This window comes from Photinus pyralis, unplaced genomic scaffold (assembly GCF_008802855.1).
Source record: "Photinus pyralis isolate 1611_PpyrPB1 unplaced genomic scaffold, Ppyr1.3 Ppyr1.4_LG1, whole genome shotgun sequence".
NCBI lineage: Eukaryota > Metazoa > Arthropoda > Insecta > Coleoptera > Lampyridae > Photinus > Photinus pyralis.
The window spans coordinates 911,836-937,871 of record NW_022170249.1 but is presented as its reverse complement, the minus strand read 5'-3'; the positions used below and the strand labels follow the sequence as shown (position 1 = coordinate 937,871).

The window sequence follows — 26,036 nt, the reverse complement described above, 5'->3', positions numbered from 1 at the left end:
CCCCACTGACACCTCCACCCACCTGGATGTTAGTGGTGGCGTCCTTCAGCGAGGACATGATATACTCGGATAACTGGCCACTCACTTGATGGTGGCGGAGTGCTCGCTCCATGGATGAGCGAGACACGGTGTCAAATGCCTTCCGGAGATCCAGTGACACAACGTTGAAGGTTTTTCCCTGCACGCGCCTCGACCGTGCTAGCAGCAGGGTATTGGCCAGGAGTCCCTCTTGATGTATGAAACCCCTCTTATGGTGATCGGGACTTCTCCTGTCGCCGTCTTTGGGGATAATAACCGTTCTCGAGGCGCGCCATGAAGCTGGAGTATAACGGCGTTGTAGAGTACAGCTTTGTACATCTTGTTTATATTTAATTCTCCTGACAGATATTTCGCATTTGGATTGTCCTTTCTAGAGTAATGACTTTCATATCTTGGAAACATGTTGATGTGAGAAATAACCAACTTTTTTGATGGCTCCTTTATTTTATTTGAAGGTTCCCTTTTGCCACGCATGTCTGGTTCGGCCATACCAAGATCTGTAGTTTTCCTACAAACTACTTGAAATCGTCGCACAGAAATGTCAAAAGTACGTAAAAAAAATTGTTTACAACCCCGTTTCCCAAGTAAAGTTATAACTGTGCTGTACTTTTTATTTGAAGAGGATGTTCTATTTCGCCTCGCAGGTGCCGTTTTCGTAATACAAGAAGATAAAAATGAAGTCTGCAGGTCGTAAGAAGAAAGCTCATAAAATTTTGTAAACAGTTGTTGCCTTTGCGCCTCACTAATGTTGGTATTGCAGTGATATCTACAACTGTGCATGTATTCTTTCAGCTCCATTGCTTTACCCGTCTTATTTTTTCTTCCACAATATGCTTTCCCTTGTGTTCGCAATTTTTTTGCAATGCAGTCTTTCCACTGCTTTGGACGTCGCTTTAGTTGTCTCGTTTTAGCCGGAGGTACATGTACATATTCATTTGCATGCTTACCTTCTTCATCCGCGTCATTGTCGGTTGAATTTTCAGACTCGGCGAACTCTTCCTGATCTGATAAATTTTCAGGAAGATAGTCTGAATTTTCATCCGTCTCGAATGGATTAGACGCTTCTGCAAAGATATTACAAAAAAGTTACATTAAACCTAACCAAACTTTTGTATATTTTTAAAATAATCACTTTTCCATTAATTGCTTACCATCGTAGTCGCCATCGCTCGCATTATCACTACTCATATTAAACTTTAACGCACAATAAAAACGGAAGAACCAAGTGATTCTTAAGTACTTAAACACGGCATGCTCAGTAACATTTCAGACGTAAAAGGGTTCAAATGCACTTGAATCGTTTTACCACTTACTTTTTTAGTGAATATGTTTAGTGGTTTAGCTAAATACCACCAGATGACGCCAAATGTATTAAAAGTTACTTGAACCATTTTACCTCCAAGTTTAAATATCCTTTAGGTAGGTGATTTTGGACTTATTTCAAATATATAAAACAAATCACTTGAACCCTTTTACAACCAAGCCCCTCAATTGCTTTCAGACTAAGCGATGCAGGAATAACACGATAGTACGAATATAATGCCGAAAAACTAGAAAGTTTAACGATATTCCGTTGCCGAGATCTCGATCGATTTATAAAAGGCGCCCGAACAGCGGAGGATATAATAAATAATGCCATCGCGTCTTCCTTTTCCCATGTCTCTACCACAGATTGATTATCCCCTGCCTCAATGCGTTCCGGTTTGCATTCTGATGCTACTTTCTAAATCCCTTTTGCACCTAAAGTGAAAATGAACAATAGTTTTTTCGTACTTCCGAGACTAAAGTGACAACTTCACTCCATTATGACAAGGACTGAAGTGTCACATTTTGTCCCTCCGGGATTAAATTTAGACGAAACTTTACCTTCGGGATTAAAAATGCTACTTCAGTCCCACGGTATATAATATACTAATTAAACAACAGGATACTTTAAATACGAATTTAACGTAAAAATAAAGTGGTCAAAAACCACTAGGCATTTCTCTAACGCATATACCATAGTATAACATCAATATAGACGACATCTCAATTTGTTACCTTTGTACTTAAATGTAGTTTTATCATTCCTTTAGATACATTATGGATATGAGAATCGTTAGAAATTTAAAATTACTTTTAAATCTTCGTTGCACTTGAATTACTCGCGCCAACACTCTTTTCCACGACGTAACACCACTCCGCTTCACAAATCTCCACACGCGCACTTGATTAGTAGGAGAGCCGGCTGCAAAATTCGACCGTCATTTGATAACGACATGGGGTATGTCGATAAGGTTACTAAAGACATAGTTCTTGATAGAACCGCACCTGTGCTAATTATTATTTTGACCCTAGTAATTATTATATGTAATACTTTTTATTGTAATCTGGGAAATTTTTCGCGATCTGATAATGACTTCAAACGTATGTCATTACACACCTTTCACAGAATACATTTTGAAACTATAGCTGTGCCACCCCTTTGCCTGATGCGAATTATTGGCACAGCGATTTTTTTGCAACACTATTTTCAAATAAATTTCCGTCACGTGATAACAGGTTGAAAATGTACTCAATGGAAAGAGCATGATTTTTTCTACAAGAATACATATACGTGCCTGTATTTTACCTGACCCAAGGAAGTGGCACAGCGTGATGTATTATTATTATTATTATTATGCATTTGGTAGGTAAAAAAGTAAAGTAAATCTATTACTCCATGTTTAATGAATACACATAAATTTAAAGATTTTAACGCACTAAAATATATGACAAAATTTTATAAGACGAAAATTTTTGACTTTTGTGATATTTTTAACTGTAAAGTAATGAACTTGAGAATATTCGAATATTTTTAAATTTTTACATTGATACTTTCAACGAAAATGGGTATGTCGAATAATCAAAGGTTTTATTTTTATGTATAACTATAAAACGAATGGCATTTATTTAAGAACTAATAACTAAAGTACATGAACGCAAAAATTACATTTTAATCGAGTGTTACTGATACTTTCGATTTTTAAGTAAACTATATCATCCGTCATCAGAATCAGAAGAATGATCCTGATCATGATTATCGTCACTATCGCTTGTTTCCTCGGACTGCAAAACAACTTCATCAACGTTCAATGGAGTTGGGTCTCCATTGAACCATATTGGTTCTAATCGGTTATTGAGTTCCCAACCGCATTCTTCAACATTCAAAATTGTGCAATTCGCTTCATCGGCGTTTTGCCACATTGAAGTGACATACACGGTTCGCAAAATTTTTTGTTTTAAACTTCTCCAACATGGAGGTATAAGACTTGAATCAAACCCCTTAACTTTCTGAAGAAAATGGTCATTTTTATCGTTTCGACAAAATAGTTTTTCGAAAATCTGTAGTCTTGCGCTGTTGACACTATTACAGTTTTTCACGCCATACATTGCAGATGTAAACTCTTGAATGACATCAATCTTTTCATCATCAAATATATCTGAAACATTATTCAAAGATGCAAACGCAGTCACAAATTTTTCATTTTTTTCCAGCAACTTTAACGGACGTACTTTTCCTTTTCTATGAAAAGCAGCTGTATAATCGCATCCAGTATATGCATGAAAAGCGGGCAATGCACGACAGACATTTAAACCAATGGAATTTGCGAGATCATTTATGCTATAGCATTTCAAATCTTCTTTTTTTGAAAATGAACTAGCGAGATAAATTTTGTGATCAGAAAACTTGTGAATGTTTCCTAGCAAGATAATGAGAACATCGGTGTCAGAGGCTCGAACTACTATTGTCAAATTTGGAATCAAGTTTTTTATATGGAAAATAATACGTGTGTCGGCTTCTTCGTGTTGACATTCAAAATTCACTTCTTCCTGTTTCAGAATTTTACCATCAAAAGCACGATATGAGTAGCATCGTTCTTGGACAGTAATGAATACGATCTTATTTTGAATGAAAGGTATCATAGATTCGTCTTCCCAATGTTGCGCGAAAAATTGAACAAGGGCATCTTTGAATCGAAAATTTTTGAGACCTTTGTTGAAATCTGTTGGTCTTTTTTGCGAAGGTCCGACAATTGAAAATGGTGCGTCAATTTCCTGTCGATTGTGCCTTTCGACGTCTTTAATTGATGGTGACAAATACCTATCGAAAATGAGATGGATTTCTGATGCATCTGTACTACAAATTTTGCTCAACACATGTTCAGCGATTTTACCAAACGTTTGTGGAATCGACGAACCCAACAAGTTCAGCAAGTAAAAACCGTCGATGATTTCAACATCGGGTCTCAGAGGTTTCGAAGGGCTCACATTTGACGTTAGGTATTTCGCGAGTGCTGCTTTCGGAGTTTTGTGCATTTCACCATTGCATTGAACAAGTGCTGGAGGTGCAGGGGCCAACGGATATGAGAAACACAAATCCATGTCAATTTTTTTATCCAAAGCGATAGCTAGAAGACGACCAAAAACGTTCCTTTCCATTTTGATGAGAACTGATTTGCTGCTATTAGAATTTTTTTGAACCTTTTTAATGCAATCTGAAGCGAAATTTAAAATGATATTCCTCCGGATTGGTTTTCCAAAACGATCTGGTGAAACGCTACATTCTGACAGAAACTCTAGTTTTTGACGGTGGCCCATCGAAACGACATTGATTAAAAAATCTGAAACTTTAGAGGCAACTGCTTTTCCAGTTGCAATATTGAACAGACTGTCTTTGTCAACAGTTGAAGCAAACGGGTTCATGTTTTGCTCCAATGTTTTTCGAATCGCAGCAAGAGCTTTTGCGTCTTTTTCAATTCGGTTTTTTTCGAGATGGTGTGACACATCATCTTTTTGAGACATGCCCACGGTTTCAAGCGTATGAGAAATTATTTTTGTTCTCATAGAATGAGTAAAAGCCCAGCGTTGTCTGGCTGTGATTGAGTTGGTGAAGTGACTTATTCCAGTCAAAGAATTAGCTGCTTCAGCGTTCACTGTTTGTTCAAGTGTAAGGTCTACTGGGGACCTAGCCAAAGATTTTTCCGTCCGTTTAACACCAAAAGCACCACGTTTGAATTCGCTCAATAGAGGAGAGTTATCTACTTTCAAAGATACCAGATTACTGAAGTATTTCAAAGACCAACGAGCATAGTTTGGTTGGTTGAATGCAAAGAACATATCAGCCATTTCGAAAATAGAATCCACATAGAGTTCAAAGTCACTGATTCTGATGCTCCTGGAAAATCGGAAGTAAATGTTCACCAATTGAGCATACTGCATATAAAACTGTGCTGTTTTTCCATGATGTCCTTTGAGAGTGATTGAACAGAAATCTTTGTATTTAACAATGATATCTTCTAAAGCAGGAGGTAAGGTCAAGTGTTCGTGACTTTCAAGAGGAACATCCAACACATCTTTCAGATGTGAAACCAACATTTCTGGGAAAACATCACATTCTGACATGAATCTTTCGAAATGCAACATCTGAAGGGCACCAGCCAGAAGAGGATGAATCCTTTTACACCGATTGAAATGTTTCGACTCGATAAACCCGTTTACAGAACCTGCTGCTAAAACCTCAGACTCGGTCAATATGTCGACTATTCCGCAGCCGTCAATAAATTTACCAATAGCTTTAAAAAAAGCCAATTGCAGATGAAAGCCCCCTAAGTTGATGAATAAATTATCCAAAAGAGGACTCTCTAAGCTTTGAATTTCCAACGCAATTTTTGCGATCGCAAGATCGTAAGTGACAATAATTTGTTCTTGCTGGCACTGTTCGGCTACTTTCTTTGACATTAGCAGAGTTTCGTGAACAACACTTAACGAAGTGGGAGAGGAGTTGATTGGAGGCATGTACTCAATGTTTTGAACTTCGCTTACATCTGTTATTATTAAACAATTGTGCCCTGTCCACATTGGCACTTTTTTAAGTTGGGAAAGCGAGAAAACCCATAGCATGTCTCTTAAAACAGCACCTTCTTTCGATATTTTGCAGTTTTCCACAGCCTGTAGTAAAATGTCAGTTGGTAACAATGACAATGTTGCCTTACGCTTGAAATAAGGTGCCATAACTCGAGGAGTTTCTTCGAATTTGCGTCTCTTACGGTGCAAACTGTGTTCAGCAACATGGTCAATATCCAAAAATGTTTCATTATTACCGCAAGATGCTTCAGAAGAATGCAAAATATCGTCAGTTTTGGGAGAGAATTGATATATGATGCCAACTGTGTCATGAAGGGTATCTTTGCCCGTAAAAGTATCGACAAATCTATCAAAATTATCGAATGCTACGTGTGTGGAGAGCCCATTTGTTATATTAATACCAGGTGGTATCAATTCGTTTTCTTCATGAGCCGTGAAAGCCAGTTCAGTCTCCAGCTCTTCAGCAAATGAGTATCCTACAGTGTGACCGTACTTATTTAAAACTGTGAGTACTTTTCTACTACTCGTTAGAGATTTTATTGCTAACCCAAGAGTAAGGTGCTTCGAAGGTTTTACTCTGCCTTTTGTTATAGCATAAATGATGTCACTGCAAATCGAATCAATTTGTAAAGCATCGTGTTCAGATTTCTGTCTACGCGTGTCAGGACCGTTAATCAAATTCGAAATCAGATTATAAAGATCAACTGGAATATCGCACTCTCCAGCAATAATGTCACGAACGTGCAATTTTTCGGGAAGCTTTCTTTTAGCAATTGCTTTGACAGAGTTTCTAACAGAGTAAGCCACATCTTGAATTTTTGTTTCTTCTGCATTTTGAGTAATCATTGCTGAATGTACTAGCTTGCTAACATCAATTTCATGCTTGTAAACAACTTTTTTTTTTTGAAATGAAGGGGACGGTTCAACAGTCAATATGTCACCAAATTCGCGTAAAACTTTCATTTGCAAATGTTCAGCTTTGTAGTTTTTAAAGTCTTCTTTGCAAAATTTTTCATTGGAAATTTCTAACAACAGAGCCTGATACCTCGAAAAAAGATCAGCTAAGAAAAAAATTCTTTCGTTTTCAATGATTTCAACATGAATGAAAGAAGAAAGTGATTCAAATGCAGCTGCATGAATATTTCTTAAATCGTGCCAATCGCCTTTTATATTGAGATTATCAGATAACTGTCTCGAGTACTTGGTTTGATTTAAACTAAAACAAGCTGGATGATAAAAAGTCGTTTTTGAACTTCCTAATTGTTGAAGTAATTTTTTGTTATCCATATTCTCTGCAATTTTTTTTATGCTATCTATTGTACTTTGGGAACTACATGGCCTAGCCTTTACTAGACGAGCACCACTTCTTTTTTGCACGGTGCCGCAAAAAACGCAGTTTTGACGAGGGCTGTCACTATCATTTGGCAACGAAAATGCAAGCGTATCTTCAACGCGCTCATCCGCATCACTACTGATGGTTGAAACGTTCAGGGAAAATAATGCTTCCTCTTGGTGCTTTGGGGTCGATGCAGCGAATTTTTCCTGTTAGAAAAAATTAGTTATGTCAGCCCATAACGAAAGTAATGGTTTCTTAATTTCAACTTCATAAAAACGTCACACACACACAAACACCCACCCTCACACCTCACACTGCTAATATTGTTTATTAATATTTCAACCAAACTTATAAATAAAGTAAAATTTTTTGCTTTGTTGTTTATCAATGATTAATACTCATACAAAACCTTACTATGCAGCTACTACTTACAAAAAGAGATTTTACTCAATTACACTTACATCCATTTTTAATATTTCTTCGAACTCATCCTTGTATTTTTTCTTCAGAACCATGAATTTTGCCTTGCACTCAGGGTGGTAACCGACATTTTGTTGACCAATATCTGGTATATTGATATCGTGATACTTGTATTTTTTTTTCTTCCGAAAACGCAACATACGTGAAACGTTCGTAATTGTAGCAGGGTTGAAGGGAAGTATATTTCCCTTCTTCAAGCGGCACAAAAAACATGTATTTCCTGACATTTTTACGGCATTATATAAGACACTCGCGTCGATTGACATCACGATAGGTACACGTGATTCTATCAAACCAGTCTATGGTTAGCGGCTCTAGCGGGTCTACCCGGAACTCGCGCGCCGTCAAGGTGAAAAAGGAAAAGGTAAAGCCAAAATCATCACGCTGTGCCACTTCCTTGGGTCAGGTAAAATACAGGCACGTATATGTATTCTTGTAGAAAAAATCATGCTCTTTCCATTGAGTACATTTTCAACCTGTTATCACGTGACGGAAATTTATTTGAAAATAGTGTTGAAAAAAAATCGCTGTGCCAATAATTCGCATCAGACAAAGGGGTGGCACAGCTATAGTTTCAAGATGTATTCTGTGAAAGGTGTGTAATGACATACGTTTGAAGTCATTATCAGATCGCGAAAAATTTCCCAGATTACAATAAAAAAATTTAGATATAATAATTACTAAGGTCAAAATAATAATTGGCACAGGTACGGTTCTATCAAAAACTATGTCTTTAGTAACCTTATCGACATACCCCATGTCGTTATCAAATGACGGTCGAATTTTGCAGCCGGCTCTTGGACTATGAACGACGACTACACAACACTATATTGTATTTTAGGTGCATTCATGAGGCTTTCGATTGTAGTAAGATTCGCCCTTAACAATTCTCTCCAGTAAAGTCGTCCCCGGAAAATTAGCCCCCCAAAAAACGTGCTCACATCGCACACGCATAGGTAAATTCGCCTGCGAAATATTACACCTTCAGAATATTCGTTCCCGGTAAATAGTTCCCCAGGACCTTTCGCGCTCGAAAGATTCATTTCGGAAACTTTTTTTTTTGTTCATAAATTGTTCAACTGAAGATTGCTCGAAAACGGAAAGTTTTATCAAACATATAGCTCAGACAAATATTGTAGATAATTTTATGATCTACAATATTTGTTTGAGCTATATGTTTGATAAAACTTTCCGTTTTCGAGCAATCTTCAGTTGAACAATTTATGAACATCCAGCAAGCAGAAGAAATCGAAGAAGACATGACTGTTGAAATAGCATTTGAAGAGTAGGAATAACATTGAAATATTAACAGAAATCAGACTTACGCAGATTAAATCAATCTATATTCATTTCAAAATCAATCATCATGTAGTAAATACAGCATTTTCCCATAAAACTCCGTCATAAGAGATCGCGGAGTAGGCCTACCGGGGAAACCACGTTAAAAAAACCTCACAGGTGGTGTAGAAATGTGTGTATATGATGTAGAGTAGAACGTAACTCCTTCAACTTTAAGAATGGCGATATCTTAGGAATGATGATTCTTAGGAAAACAACTGTAAGGACCATTTTTGTAGATAATTGTGTGATCTACAATTTTTGTCGAAGGTATATGTTTGATATAAATTACCGTTTTCGAGAAAAATCCAAAAAACCGAAAAATTTGGGTCTTTGACCTTGAATAACTTTTTTAGCACACATGGGACCTATGGGGATGTTTATCATTTTATTTCTACTGGTGCATCCAAGCTCTCTACCAAAATTCAGTTCTGTGGAAATTTTTGTTATTTGAAAAGTCTATTTTGACCGGACTACTAATAAAAATTGATTTTCACCAGGGCCGAGGCTATGGCTGCAATACGGTCCTTACGAAAGCTAGAGTGGCATCGATGGTAGTGACGATAGTTTTCGGGAGTGCAAGACGATATGGTGAAGCTCCTGGGAGCGAAGATATTGCCGGAAAATTTTGCAAGGGAATAAAAAATTCCGAAGGCGAGAATTTTTGGAAGAAAATTGTCGCGTGAACCTTCTGGAAGCGAGAGTGAATTTTCCGAGGACAAACTTTCCGGGGACGAATTTACCCCACACGATTTGGACACGTATTACAATCAGTGATTAGCTAAAATGCATTATCATTTAAAGATGAAACCTAATACGTTAGACATCACATATTAAATAAGGAAAAATATGATGAATGTTTGTAATTGTGTTGCCATTATATGAATATCAGGTAAGGCCGCCCTGATTTCGCAGGAAGTACGTATATCTAATCTTGTGTGTAAACAAAAGTTATCTGCGTAAAAATATTTCGAACAAACACACCTTTTGCCTGTATATGTATCTATTTAATTAGCTTGCAAAGTCGATAGGGCAAATGTAGTATAAAGTGGAGTTTACATTATGTGATTTTACCTACGATTTCTCTTGCGAGTTTTCATGTTTTCGGGTCCGATCATACTTATTCGTAATTGTTGGTAGCAAATCGTATAATGTAAACAGAAAATCACCAAAACAACCCCTAACAAACCTCGAATAATACGATACGATAGTACAAAAAATCGTAAGCAAAATCACGTAACGTAAACTGCACCTAAGGGCTGTCGCAGAAGGATATACGGCTGGAAAATAAACGATATTTTGGACATTTTCTATAGGTAATCAATGTGTGGGATATACACTATCGCACGTTACAGGCTCACAGTTTCTGTGCAATGCGAAGTTTAGGACGATCGTTGTAGACACCTGTTTTCACTTTGTTCCGTGGAAATAAATAACACACGGAGGTGCAGAAATATAAGATTAATTTATGGATATAAAGCAAAAGAATAATAATTAAAATTACGGATTACTGGACTAAAATCAAACAATAATCTTTTAAATTCAAAGATGAGAAATATAGTGGTTAACTAGTAACTAATATAAATGTCATGGGTCGAACTGGATGTGATATTTCCGTCGTATATGCGTTAAATTGTGCGCCTATGGTCCCCGAACGTATTTACTATTTGCGTATTCGCGGCGACCCTTACATTTATGTAGCGGAAAATTTCTGAAACACAAAAATCAGTACAATTCTTTTAGTGTATTTCCATAACAAAGTCCCTCTTTGCACACCATTAAAAATTTAAAAACCAGTGAATCGTTTATTTATTTATGCTAATTGAATCGATTGCATAACACCCAGATGTATTATACAAGCGTTACGTGACGATTAATCCTTTATTGGAATCTCCCACGAAATTCTACGAACAAAAACCAAATAGAAGGTATATGGCAAGCGTTTAGCTATTAATCAATTTTTGCGGAGGCGCTCCCAATTTAAGAAGAACGGAATTGAATTGGAACGGCGGCCTTCCTTTGGCTCCAGTGACGCAATACCGTAACGTTTGCGCATAATTTTGCTGGAGGACACTTCAAATGTTTTGTTAATGAAGTCGTTACCGGCAGTTATGTAGTTTATCACGATCTGGGATAGGTCGGGAATAATGGCAGCGTAATTCCGAAGTGTGTCAGTGTCGACAGTAAAATAAATGTGTATGCAAAGCGCTACAAAATGATAGGGATAATAGAAATTGGTAAGTAGGGCCTTATACATTTTTTTAATTCGGTTCATTTAACACATCTCTTTTGTGACAAAAAACATTACCGCACAATTAACAATGCGACGAGGACGTTTACTATCCAACTCATTATCAAAGTGTGTTAATAGTGTTGTACTTTTTCATTAACAAGTTGTCGGTTGGGTGATAATTACAAAGGCTTTCACATTTTATAATTTCTGTAGGTCTTAGCGATGCCAGAATTAATATTTTTTGTAATTTTAGACACAACCCCCAAGTTGCCCATCATCCGATTAACCTGGAACACAACATTTAAAAAAATATATTTTGTAAGCGTAAAATTAGAACGTAGATATTTTTGTAACATATAACACTTCTTCTAAAAACATAAGTCCATTCATTTTGTACAAAATATATAAAATAAAAGAGAGACCGTTTAAAAACTGAAAAAATGAAAATTTCATGGTTAAAATAAACTGTGTAATTTGCAAAACCAGATTTTTCAAGTGAAATTTATGAAATATCGCCCACATCTGGATACCTGAAAACTGATTTAGACATTTTGTGTTGTTGTGTTTGTGTTGTCTCAAAAATTTACATTCATAATTTTGTTCATCTTTTTCGGATTATGCAGAGGGTAACAATTCCTATACGAGTGAGTTTTTTCGATTTCGGAAACTAGCAAAGATAGAGAAGCGGTTAAATGAGGAAAGAATTATAGTTGTATGAGTATGAGCACTTTTGATTTTTGGAAGCACTTTAAAAATGGTTTGTAGTTTTAGAATGGAAAGATCGCAAGTCCAGATCTCTAGTTTATATACCTAGTCAAATTGCCATAACGTTATCAATTTTAGTCTTTAAAAAAAAGTGGGTGTATCAAGTCACCTCGTGTGTCTGATTTATTCCTTTACAAATATCATTTCACAAGCTTTAATGGGCGACAAGATACACAAAAATGCTTTTTTAAAAATAAAAAATGGTATTATCCCTTCATACAGTAAAAAAAAACACAAAATGTTCCGATTACTTTCAGAGATATCCGCAAAAAGCCGAAACTTTGCAAAATCGTTTTTATTTTTTACTGAAGTTATTTAAAAAGATATTTCGAAATAAATGATACTTTTTTATGGCCACTTTTGTCCCTCTATAAGATGCTACTTTTAAATTTTAAGTTTGACGTTTCGTCTCCTGTCAACCATCATCAACTTTATTTTTTCTTATAGAAGTAATTTTTACTTTTTGTGTCATTTGATGGAGAATTTTTTTCTGATTTCAAAAATGTAAACATCACTATCTTTTAATCATAAATAGCGCTATTAATTTGTAAAACGCAAGAAACTACGTACGTACACTATCTAAGACAAAGTTTTCTAGGCAAAAAAGAAAATATTTTACTAATTAAAAAAAATTGTGATGTTTATATTTTTGAACTCTCTTTTGAAATCTCTATCAAATGACCCAAAAAGTAAATATTACTTCCATAAGAAAAAACAAAGTTGATGATGATCAACCGGAGACGAAACGTCGGATTTAAAATTTGAAACTAGCATCTTGTAGAGAGAAAAAAGTGGCCATAATAAAGTGTTATTTATTTCGAAATATCTTTTTTATTAAACCTGAATCGCAATCTCCGTTTTAAACACTCAAATGCGTGCGAAAAAGGCCTTTAAAACACACGTGCTTTAAAGTAATGATACTTCAAGTATAACTTTTGAAACTGTCATCTGGATGAAATAAAAAATCTCTTAGGTCGCTTTCTGTAAATGCAGAACATTTCTTTGGCTTGTACCTATCCTTTGGTTGAAGCTTTTCACAAACGCGCGTAATTTAGGGTATGCTTCCAAATCTGTTCCACTTTTTAATCGCAGCATTGTTTGAAGTTTTGAATGAATGCACCAAAAGATAGAAGATTTAAATACCTTTGACATTTCCTTCATATATGCCAGCATTATCGATGCATTTAAGACTTTATTCGTAAGTAACTTCCTATTCATCCATGGAAACAACTTTTCATATTCTTTATAATAGGCTTTGCTGGATTTGGATTTTACACCTACCAACGTTTGTTTAGATTTTACAAGTGATTTAATAGACGGTGTATTATCTCTTTCAACGGAAATCGTTTTATTCACAAAGTCGATGATTTTTATAAGCAAACGTCAAGTGACATTTCCATGGTAATCGTGAAATTACGAACACCCAGTCCACTTAATTAGATATGTATTCGAGTATAACGTCAATATGATAATTGTTATTTACAATTTATAGAATTAAAGATTATTATTATTATTACATGATTTCATTGTATTTCCACACACGTGTATAATTGGTCTTTAAAGCACTTGCAACGTTAAAGGCACTCCGCTTCGCGTCGTGCCATTAACCTCATTGCGCGTGCTTGAAAGACTTGATTATACACTTGTATTTTAATAAATAACTTCAGTAAAAAATAAAAACGATTTTGCAAACTTTCGGTGTTTTCCGGATATCTCCGGAAGTACTCGAAATTTTGTAAGTTTCAACACTGCATTTTGTTAAGCATCAAAATACGCAGCATTGCCAAATTTAAATTACCTACCTGTCTCTCACAGTTCCCGAGATCTCCATGGTTGCCCTCGAATTTGAATCAGCCTGTATACTATCTTATTTTAAAATTTCGGCTGTTGTTATTTTATGTTTGTGATGTTCATAGTTTTATACTCACTTTATATGTTTAGGGTGGATTGTTTATATTCTGAACTAGCAGACTCGGCGAACTTCGTACCGTCCATCAGTCAATGTTCCGCTCCTGGATGGGACATAAACTTGGCTTTATGGATATTTTGTGAATGTATAGCGGGTTAGGTTGGTAGAACAGCTTTGGCTAAAACCCCACCTACTTAAAATAGAGACCAATAATTTAAAAAATCAATCTACAAAATATTTTAAGACTTATTTGCCAAATTAGTTTTCAAGTAAAGCGGTATTCCTTATAATAAACATTTTTAGTAATTATTAATTAATAATTATTCAACTTCATTCTAATAATAGTACCTTATTGATGATGAGTTTCTGATTCTCTGACCTATTAATGATTCGATACATTTTAACGATCGCGGTGGTGATCAAACAAGTCGAGGTCCTCTGTACAGCAATTAGCTAAGAATGATACAGGAATAGCGCACGCGAGAAGCAGATTGTTTGAACACTAACTTTCAGCTTATTTTTGAAGTTACGAGTGTACAGTGTATCTATTTTTTGTACCAAATCAATTTCAGCGTTTTCGATTTCGATGTTATGTCACCATAAACACTTGTTATGCTATATCAAACCGCTTTGACAACAGAGCTTTGGTTCCATCTTATTAGCCACTCTATGTAAAGGTTGTCCTATTAATAAAGGTCACATGCCGTATCTATGGAACAGTTAATTGCACAACTTACGGAAAAACATTTTGTTAACAAGAGACCAAGAGATATCGCTGGAAATTAGGTTCAAGTATCTAGGTTTCCCGTTAGAGGGCGTACAATTCATGGTTAAGTAGCAAAAGGATGTTTTTTCCTAAAATATACCTAACAAACATGCATACAAAATACATGCATCGCAAAAATAATCTTGGATGTGTGGCGCTCATTATACTGTGACTATTGAGTAAACACTAGTGTTTTTAGTGAATGCTGTGACATATTGTGTTTTTTTCCTTTCAGTAATTTGTTTCGTCCTTTGATGATTCTCCGGTGTTTGTATATTAAAAGTAAGCTGTATGATTTCAGAGATCAAGACATTGAGCACTTCAGGTACCGGTTCAACTTTCAACAAATTTCTTTAATTGTTGGAAACTGACAATAGTTTTTCGACTTGATCTCTCGTCGAATAATAGCCGCTGTAGTTTTGATCACTCTCATTTCCTCCCGAGCTTCGTTCTAATTTCTATACCAGTTGTCTGATAACATATTAGTGCTTCCAGAAAAACAAATCACATTTCTTTTCCCTGGTAAAGCTGCAAAATTCAAGCTGGATAAGTCTTATTTTCAAATGTAGCCAGTATATGGCTCAACTTTGGGACCTCGTTGAAGGAACATATTTTGTAATTCTCCAAAGCGTCTTCTCAGCGCTTGAACTAGGAGTGCTTTGTATAAAAGACACACGTATCTAATAATTTTTTTTGCAATGACTCATTTTGAGAACAATTAATTTTACCGATTTCTTTAGACTAGTTTAGACAGTACCTGTATCTCAGGTGCAGAATTGTCTTGACAACTTTTAAAGCAGTTGATCTCTATCGGCTTCACAGTTTCCTGTACCTGAGTTAAGTAAATTTACACACTGTAAACTTCTAAATGTTCTATAAAACTGAATCGCCGTCAGATTTATGCAATTTTCAAGACAATCTTGATTTAATTTTTGTGTAAATAGATCATCAAATCCTGCAGTATCACAGATGTAATTAAATAAATGTATGGAATGTTTTAACAGGACATTTTTTTATCAGTGTCTTAGAAGTTTGAGCATGAGTTGTCATTTAGTTTGTTTACAGTACTCGGTTAAATTTTGCATTGAAATGGAATGTCGGCGCATTTTGCATTTTACGGAACGTCAACGTCACGTCACCGACCGGCAACGTCACATAAAAATATTGTATTATAAATTTCTGATCGCATTCACATAGAGACGTAACGGAACGCACCGTCACCGTTACGAACCGTCGAGATAAGTTTCAAACATGTCTTTGACGTGACGCTAATGCTAATTTTCTTCTATTTAATCTGGGTATGATAAGAACAGATGGTCCAGCATAAAAAATCCAATCGCAACCAACCTAAGAAACTATTGACGTAAAGTGTGAATTGGCAGCAAGATTTACGTGACGTTGCCGGTCCATAATATGCGAATCGACCTTAAACTTAATTGTGGACAAATTGTGCGCATGTAAATTCAGTATCGCCCGGTATGAGAAAATCTAGACTGGAATTATTAACAAACCGATTTTAAGTAAGTACCGTATCGACAGTATCCGTGACTTTTCCTTAACCTACCGATCGCGACCGAGAACGGTCACTTGATGCGACACCGTTGTCTTTTCTGCATAAACGAACATCGTAATTTCATACCCATGTACAAAACATAAACAGTTCCAATGTTCCAAAATAAACCTTTTAAGAGAGATAGTGCAAGGGGGATTTCTGTCACTGTCATTCATTGGGAAACTGATCATTAATATAAATTCAAAACATATCAAATAGGCTGCCCTATGTATGCGCGAGAGTAGGACAGAGATCCCCCTTGTGGCCCTCTTTCTCGGATCGCGCTGGCCGAAGGAGCGCGTCGTCCAGTTTAATTATAGTTCAGTGGTATTTAAGTATTTCGGTAAAATACTAATAACGCGGCGTTAGTTTTTTTTCGAACTCGTTTTTTGTGCAAAACAAGTGGCACCAACAGCAAATAACCATTGCAATAACAAATAATCATAAACAATAAGGACTTAGGCAAGTAGTAGGTATATAGGACATGTCGATCCCTTTCTCTTATGTATCTTGGGCTATTAGTGTACAAAGTTTCTTTGGGCATGAAATAAGTCAAAGGTATCTTGTGCATATCAAACACCATAACAAACTAACATAAGCTTTTAAAATAATGCTACGGAGTAACAATATGTTTCATTTACAACAAATAAAGTTTTATATAGCAGAATTGACGATGGGGCGTACGCCTTCCAAGTAATTTTCCTAGTTCCATTATGTACAGGGTGTTTCAAATTCATGGCTCACCATTGGGATCTCCGTAACGGTGAGAGATACAGTGTAGGTGAAATGGGTCCCTTTTTATGATTAAAAAAAACGCTTATGACATTTTTGAAAATAACTGAGATATCACTGAAAAACTGAAAATGTCAAATTTCGTTTTCATTTTCCCTAGCTTAAATGATTAGAAATGGACAGTTCCCGTTAGCACGTTCTATGGGCTCTTTTGTTTGGAGAATCTGAATCCCCCCATGAGGAGTCCGTGACGTCGTAGTTGTGCGCCATAGTGTGAGAAGCTAAGGGATTCCGTTCGGAAAATTCCATGCAGTTGTTTAACATACTTGTTACCACTCAGCAAGTAAAAGAAATCCTTGGGAACAAACTAATAGCTGATTTTTCTAATCGATGTTGATCAATTTTTGTTGGGTCCGAAGGTAATTTTATTATGAATTTCCATATTGTGGGATGTTTTTGATTAATGAGATGAGAAAACCGATCATTCCAGCCTTCTGTTTGTTTGTTCGGTCTGCATCATGTAGCGTTGTGCTACGAACTTTGTGGGGAAGTTCGTCACAAACGGATGCTTTGAAATAATAAGAACAAGTACAAATTGTGCACAACCCTTGTGCAGGTAAAGCGCATTTTTTTAAAACACTCCTACGAAATTTCTTCCATAAATAAGAAAGTTTGCACTGCGCATGCGCAAAACCAAATTTTGAAACTGGTGTTAAATTTGGTTTTATTCCAACTGGCAATGTATCAAATTTTATTTAAATGCCCAATGGTTGTATTTCTTCCAAACGTCACAATCTCCCTTCCTTGGACACCACTAAAGGCATGCGTATGCAAAATTTGAGACCAATTGGTTGTCGTATGTAAAAGTTATGCACGTTTTACTTTCAAAAACAGCATCTCAGGAAATAATTCGTGGGGGCCCCCCTTTTAGACAGCGAAATTTAATGGCCGTCTGGCACACCTTCAAGGTATAGGCTACCTACTGCAAAAAATTCCAGGACTCTAGGACCATTCCCCTAGCAGTAGTTTAAAACGGTAGAAATGGGTCCGGACGGACGGACGAACAAAGCGCAAACAATAGCATTTTTTTTTAATTCTTAAAAAATGCACTAAAAATTAGACGAAATATTAAAAAATGAAATTTAATTAAAGCAAAAAAATTAAAAAAAACTAATACTTGGGATTATTAAAAAACTAAACAATTTGGTGCAAACGGTGTTGGTTTGACGGACAGACTCAAGCGCCACCAGAGGGTGGCGGAAACGACCTTGCCTCGGGTCAAGGTACGGTGCGGTGATTGCGATATCGGTTGCCTCGGAGTTGGAGGACCGGTACTCCAGGATTCGGCAGTCCAGCAATTAATTGCGGCCACTGACGAAAAAATCTAAAAGCAAACTTAAGCACACACGGGCAAATGGCGGTGGTCACGTGTTAATTAATCTGACAGCAAAAACTAAAGCACACAACAACATTCTGGAAAAGCGAAATAATCCTCCCCTGCCCCTGTCTTTAAAATGAACAGAATGCTTACCTTTAGAAAATTAACGGAGTGAAAAAAAAAACAAATTACCGTGCAATTAGCTGCAAAAAACGGTGCGGTGAACTTAAGGCCGAAAAAAAACTAAACGGAACGTTAAAGCAAAGCTCACAACTAATAATATTTTAACTATTGAAAGGATGCAAAAGCGTTATGAAGAAACTAGTTTCAAAAGAAAATTCCGGAAATTACAAACGACAAAACGGCTGTAGAAACTAACTCATAGAACGATCACCAATGCTTTCGACGAGTTCTTCATGTGATAAAACGCCTCTATATACAGGGCGTTCATGTGCAGAGTGGTCAATAAAAACCTGTACCAGTTATCTATTATCTGTTTCCTAAGCAAAAATATGGCGAAAATACACACATTCACATTAATTGTCAAGTTGCCTTGGAAACAAAAGAACACATAACAAGCGATAATTACGTCAAAGAAGTGAATGAGACGATGGCAACTCAAAACTAACACTCAATATAAGTTTTTAAATTACACAAAATTATTGAAACTTTAAATCAGAGAAATATAAATTAAATAATAAAAGAAACAATAACAAAAATTATAACTAACGTAAATGTTCAAACTGTCTGCCGTGATTTTCGATATTCTCTGCTGGGTAGAGGAGAAAAGGATCATATCCGCTCTTGTAGTTGGCCTTGTTTGAAAGACTAGATCTTTTATCCTCTCCCACAAATAAAAATCTAAGCATGTTAGGTCGATCATGGAAACATACTTCCTCTTCCTATTCATTTGCAAGGATACCGCAAATTCAAATAATCTCGCATATACACTAATGTATTAAATAAAAAACTTAAAATAAAATTTAAAAAAATAATGAAACATTCAACTAAAAAATTACAAAATTAACAAATTAATTTAAAAAAAAGATATTTATAGGTGGCCTCTTCCCCTGTAAAATAAAAAATCAAGTTCTACATTGCAATCTTTTAACTTATCATGATGTATTTCGCTTCTTTTAGCTATGTTTCTGTAATAAACAATTAGTTAGTACACTGTAATTATTATAATATTGTCATACCTTATTGGAGACTACAAAATAGGATCTTTAAGGCGGCCCTTTCGCGACTATCGTTTTATTCTATTATATTGGGGTCTCTGAAAAAATAGAAAAATAATTAATAGTCACAAACATACTGAAGTTCATGTCGAAAAGTTTCAATTCGCGAATGCTTACGTTGATAATAAAACATGTTTTCGCTTTAGCTGGAAATCCAACTTGTCGTCACTGAACTTTTAAAGATTCATCTGTGTTCATTATAATCTCTTTCTTTGTCTCATTCTCTTAATTTGCATACAACACTGCAATAAGATTCCCGTCAATTGGTACTGTAATACATACTATGAAAGTCTTGTAAATTGTAATGCATAAGTTGGTTTATGGCAGAAAAAGAACGAATTATATTTTTTCATATTTATAGACGTGTTATTGCTAAAATTGTTTATTTAGTTGTTTACAAAGTTCTGTAACCCTCATAAAAAGGAAAATGAAATGTGTATTATAACGACTCTTAATTGATTTTTGTTGTCGTATGGCCATTCTTGTTTTTATATCGTTTATTCAAAATAGAAACGAGTGCAACGTAGAGTGTGTCCTTCGTGACATACATTTATCATCGATCTGGAATTCGTGAGTTAAGCGTATGGGATAACATTGTGTACAGACATGCAAACTTGTAGCGGATGTGCGATATATCATCTTTGCGCTTATATCGACGTGTAAATTGTAACGCTTTAACAAGGTTGAATGTTAACCTAGGTTTATTGTTTTAGGGATGAGAAATGCATAAAATGGAAGAAAATAGTTTAATAGTCGAGAGCAATGGCAACCATTACAATGTCGTGGACTTTCTCAAGAATCATCCAGGCGGGCGTAATTACGTTGAATTTTCCAAAAATCAGGATGTTGTCAGCAAAATGGAGAAAACTCATCATTCCAAATCAGCATTTTATTTGTTACGGGAATATAAAGTTGGAGGGCGTGACGAAAAAAATAACAACGGCGAAGAAGACTTAGAGGTGAGTTCTATTGGTAAAAATAGTTCATTTACTTCCATAAAAAAAGTACGGATCATCTTGTGGTGCTCTTTGCTTATTTTCATTGCATTGTAGGGTTTTTTTTTGGTGTAATTTGCCACAGCGGTTTTATGAATCATGCCTGAAAGGAACAACACTTAGTGCTAATGCCGTATTTATGCCTAGTAAAAATGCAATTCTTGTGATGTTGGTCCCCCATTCAGTGCACTATCAATCTGAAACAAAAACAAACAACAAATTAACCTTACCTTGGTCACTATCACCATTTGAATTCGGCTTGGGAAAATCTCAAAGGGTTGATTGATCGTGCCTACCTGAAAAATTACGAAGATTAATAGAATAAAATTTGTGCATACTCCATTAAACGTTAATATATTAATAATCGAAACTTCTTACCGTTTAAAGTACTAACCTATTATATATTATTATTTCAGAAACTAGTTGATTGGAACAAGCCAATGCTCTGCCAAGTGGGTAGCCTTGGAAGTAGATATATGGAATGGGTCACTTCACCTGTTGATCGAAAATTAAGATTATTCGCGAACCCTCTCATAGAGGGGCTTAGCATAACACCTTGGTATGTTGTCCCACTCGTCTGGACCCCCATTATTTCCTACATGATTTATTGTGGTAGTTTGCACTATATAGAAGTAACATCAGGTATGTATATCCTGTTACGCTTTATTTTTGTCCAAGAATTTCGTGCGCTGGTGACTGACCTATCTGTGGAAATTGTCCAGTACGCGAGCCTCGAAATTTCTGCTGTTTGTTATTTGGAATGCATCTTTTCAGATCCATGTCCTATTGTGCCTGTTATAATCTTTTTGTGCCTTGGAATTTTGATATGGACTCTTTTTGAATACTGTCTGCACCGATGGGTGTTTCACATAGAACCATCGGGATCTTCACAAGTATTGATTTATGTACACTTTGCTATGCATGGATTACACCACAAGGTAAGTTAAGTACCCAACAAGTGTTTCTGTAACTAATATTAATTTCTATGTGCTACCGATTGGACATTATAATGTTTTGTATTACCAAATGTCATACAAAGTACAATAATAATGTTAAAAAAATGGCGAAACAACGAAAAAATTATTCCGATGCGCAAAAAATACGCAGTATTTCTTGAAGTTGTTGGTTAGGTAAATATTGTTTCGAATGTGGAGGTTTAGTTCGCTTGTGAGAAGAGATGGCTGGTGTGAGTGGGACATCAATACAAATACAGCACTGGAACTTTATTAAGAGACTGAAGAAAGCGAAAGCGGCAGGAAGGCATCAAATAAGAAATGAGGTATTGGATTTTCGCCACAGATAGTATCAAGGAGAAGCCGAGGAAACGAATAAACATATAGAATGGTGGATTACCTACTAGAGTGGAAGGAATGGGTAATCGTAGCGATTTACAAAAGAGGTGTATGGGAAATTGTAGGGGAATCATTGCGATGGTGTTGAATGAAAGGTTAGAAAGAAATGTAGAAGAGAAGAGGATGTTAGAGGATTCAGAAGAAGAAAATCGATTGTTTATATGTACAGGGTGGGCAACTAAGAATGCGAGGTACTGTATCTGAGAATCTATCCATCGTAGAGGCTTGCGGTAAAAAATTTATTACTAAAACGGCCACGAGCAAAACCTGGAAAATATTTTTAAGTTTCTGAAATGACCGCTAAGGGGCGTAACTGCAATCTGGAATTTAAAAAACTGATGTTTCTGTGAATTCCGCTACATTAACCTAACGGTCTTTGAAGATATAAAAATATACTCGAAGATATATATCTCTCTCAAGATATCGAGATGCGGTTTTCGCGAGCTTGTTTAGGCATCATTTAGCTACTTTTTCATGAAAAAAAATCGAACCAACGCATTTAATTTTTTTGAGAAAATTAACCATTTCTGTCGGAATGTCGAAAAAAGCCCTCAAGCGGCGATATGTGAAACTAACAAAACTTCAAATAGTATTTGTAGCCAAAGAATAACATTTTTACCCGAGTTTGTTAAAATCGGTTCAGTCATTTCGAAGATATAGGATGTTCTTTACGGAAACCTTTGAATACCCCCCCCCGCCCTCACCACCACTTCATTTTTAGAGATACAGGAAAAATTATCAAACAAAAAAGGTTCAGATTATCGTCGTCTTCAAAGGCCGCACATTTTTTTGTTAGGTTAATATAGCCGAATTCACAGAAAAATCACTTTTTTAGATTCCAGATTGCAGTTACGCTCCCTAGCGGCCATTTCAGAAAAAAAATTTCCAGGTTTTTTTCGTGGCCGTTTTAGTAATAACTTTTTTTACCGCAAGCCTCCACGATGGACAGGTTCGCAGATACAGTACCTCGCATTCTTATTTGGCCAGACTGTACTGAGAAAGAATTGAAAAAAGATAAGGTTAGCGTTGGGGCGCATAGCTGTAAGATTCCAGGAAAGGAGAGAAAGTGGATTGGTGAAAGAATGTTTGTCAACAAGGATAAGCACAAAAGGAAATTAGGGGGAACAAATATTATGAAAGAAACTGATACGGAGCAGCTAAGGTCGAAAGGAGAGAAATAGAGGAAGGGATGGAACAACTTAAAAACCTATATACAGCTGCAGCAGCAGAGACAAAATCGAGGATTCACGAGGACACAGAAGGTACAAGTAGCTAATAACGGGGAGGGTTCCGAAATAGGTAAGGGAGGGAAAGAAAAACATCAAGCCAGAAGAAAAGAAATACAGACTATGTAGAGATAAAGACGAAAATATTCACCACCTGATATGGGAATGTAGAAAGAACAGAGCAGAACATAAATGCTGGATTAGGGTGGAAGAGAAGAAAAATGGAGACGCTCTTTGGGCTCTTCGAGCCTCTATCAACCTCACTCCCTACCCGCCGCAGCACACCCGCTATTCAAACTGCTACCCATGACAAATACATTGACAACAGCTCGTCGTTCCGTCCAATCCATTTATTCTGAAATTCTGAGGCAGAACGGTGCTGTATGGTGGTGCGCCATCGTATTGGTAGCAGATCAAGTTTTTCTTGTCGCCAAGTCCACATCGTCTAGGAAACCTGGTATTAAGTTTCTTAAAGAATCGAGTAGCGTTTGGCTGTTAATGTATCGGTTTTCGTTGTGCTGTGACGTAGACATCACCTAGAAACCTAGAAAATGCTAGACGAGGCTGCGCATCTCCATTGTGTAATGTTTGACCAACGGCTAATTTGTACTTTGCACTGGGACGCCTTATGACCGTTGAATAAAACAGTACTCATTTTTTTACTTTTTCTTGATGACAATCCGTTAAACAAATACAAAAAAATGTAAGCAAAAAAATCCGTCTTTTGATCACCCAAATCTATGCGTGACATATGTGTTATGATATCACACAGTAATGGTACCAAATATGTAATTCTGTGAAAATGACACTCTATTGAAATTCTGTACATAAAAGTTTTACAAAACACAGCTGTTTGCATGCGATCATTTATTTCGTATGACATGGTTGGCAACAATGTATTCACAATCACACCTATATACCAAGTTGCAAGCCTCTAGAACAGGGGTCGGCACCACCATAGTTTCAACGTGTCATTTTTTTAACCAATTAAAAAAATACCTTTAAGCGTGTCACTAAGTTTTGTTTAAACAAATAATTAATAAAAAAATCAGTATGTGAAAATACATTTATTAAATGAAACACTTAAGACGAATTTTTGCATGTATACATTTGATGATTAAACTAACATTGAGTATTTACTATGTCGGAAATATTCGGCTGCAAATTTAGAGTAAGATGGGTACAGTATATTTCGCTCTGCTCCTCCGCGTGTTTTCTAAAATGTCATAATTTCCCGACCCCTGCTCTAGAACCTACCGTTCAGTTACATCGAACGAACGGACGACAAAGGTACGATTTCAAGGAACTGGTTCTGAACCTGGCGGACTTAAAAGTTAGAGAAATCAATATCTGTACCTTTCGGATTTACCTGTAAGTTAATAGTTATTTATTATATAAGACGATAAAGGGACATTTTAACCATCAAGTGAAAGATGTTAATTCACGAATAGAGCAGTTAAAACATTTTATTTTATAGCAGAAGCCATGTAAATCATTATAAAGCTTCTGACAATTCTGAATTTAATCGTCAAAAATAACAAGCTTAGGTTCTGCCGTCGCGGTCGTTTCCATAGAAACAGCACTGCAATATGTTCTGAACATCTTTTTATATCGTGTTCCGCGTCCCATATAAATAAGAACGACAGATGCTATTAGAATGCATAATCATGTTTTACTTTATCTACCCTCACGGTTAAAGAGCGACTTCGTATACTCATTCTAACCTAATACCTGTAATTCAATTTAACATCTACTATAAAATAAAGTATATTACCTAGCTGTTTCGATTTCGATGAACTTTGGGTTCTGCGATTGTGGGCGCCAAATGTATGTTAATATTCACTGGATGGGCATTGCACTCGAATGGTAGCTGTGGAAAAAAATTAAAGACAAAATGATTAATTAGCGGAAAGAAATGCAAGAGTCGTGTAAAATACTTACCTTTGGGGGCCGGTTTTCATGTGTTCGTTAAATTTATCTGATAGATAACCTCCTAAAGCCAATTTTTTCCATGGAAACTGTCAGATTAACGGTAATCTGATAAACCGACCCTGACTAATGGGAAAATAGTAAATTTCATATTAGGGGACATCTGATTCTGTACAAGGGGTTCCGATTTCGACAATCCAAATTTACGATACTGGCGATTTGTAGATAAACTTTGAAATGCAAATAAAATTACTTACTGATAGTTACGGATTTCCAATTACCAATCGACAGAACATTTTTGTTTCTAGTAGATCGACAATTATTGCGGTAACTAAAACCTCACTAAGATTTGGCTAATTAATGTTAAATGAATACACCGGTAAGAGTCATAATACGATACATATCAGTCTTTCCCTCTCTTTGTACAGGGTGTAAATCGAAAAGTGGAACAGGCGTTTAACATGGGAAATTACTTTTTGCGCAAACGTTTCCTAATTATTTTACTCAAAAATACTTCAAATTCTGCATGTAAATCATGTGAAACGATTATTCTACCTCTTCTTGTACGCGAAGAAATTAATTATAAAGATTCTGTTTTCACGAGTTTTTAGTCATGGACTATGATAAAAGAAAAACATAGTCCATGGCTACTTGGACTAAAAACTCGTGAAAACAGAATCTTTATAATTAATTTTTTCGCGTACAAGAAGAGGTAGAATAATCGTTTCACATGATTTAGATGCAGAATTTATATCTCTATAACTTTTATTTGAAGTATTTTTGCGTAAAATAATTAGGAAACGTTTGCGCAAAGAAAAAGTAATTTCCCATGTTAAACGCCTATGTTCCACTTTTCGATTTACACCCTGTACAAGGACGTTA

General features: G+C 36.0%; 1 protein-coding gene and 2 long non-coding RNA genes across 9 annotated transcripts in view; 1 reads left to right on the top strand and 2 right to left on the bottom strand.

The window, feature by feature from the left end:
• Positions 1–26,036, top strand: part of LOC116160095 (fatty acid 2-hydroxylase) — a 96,057-nt gene that overhangs the window by 69,013 nt on the left and 1,008 nt on the right. For 3 of the 7 annotated variants that reach the window (XM_031473234.1, XM_031473238.1, XM_031473236.1), the window contains exons 2-4: positions 20,366–20,611; positions 21,064–21,289; positions 21,422–21,585. In XM_031473234.1, the coding sequence (XP_031329094.1) occupies positions 20,375–20,611; positions 21,064–21,289; positions 21,422–21,585 (627 nt within the window). In that variant the 5' untranslated portion in view covers positions 20,366–20,374. Of the gene's footprint in view, positions 1–9,601; positions 9,972–10,951; positions 11,317–20,288; positions 20,319–20,365; positions 20,612–21,063; positions 21,290–21,421; positions 21,586–26,036 lie in introns of those variants that run through there. The other 4 variants (XM_031473235.1, XM_031473233.1, XM_031473240.1 and 1 more) reach the window with 4 other exon arrangements.
• Positions 18,178–21,175, bottom strand: LOC116160099. The gene is made up of 4 exons (XR_004143133.1): positions 21,042–21,175; positions 20,878–20,943; positions 19,614–19,690; positions 18,178–19,562 (listed from the first exon to the last, which is right to left on the bottom strand). It is a non-coding gene; the product is annotated as an uncharacterized LOC116160099 (long non-coding RNA).
• Positions 22,926–25,622, bottom strand: LOC116160100. The gene is made up of 3 exons (XR_004143134.1): positions 25,167–25,622; positions 25,000–25,095; positions 22,926–24,551 (listed from the first exon to the last, which is right to left on the bottom strand). It is a non-coding gene; the product is annotated as an uncharacterized LOC116160100 (long non-coding RNA).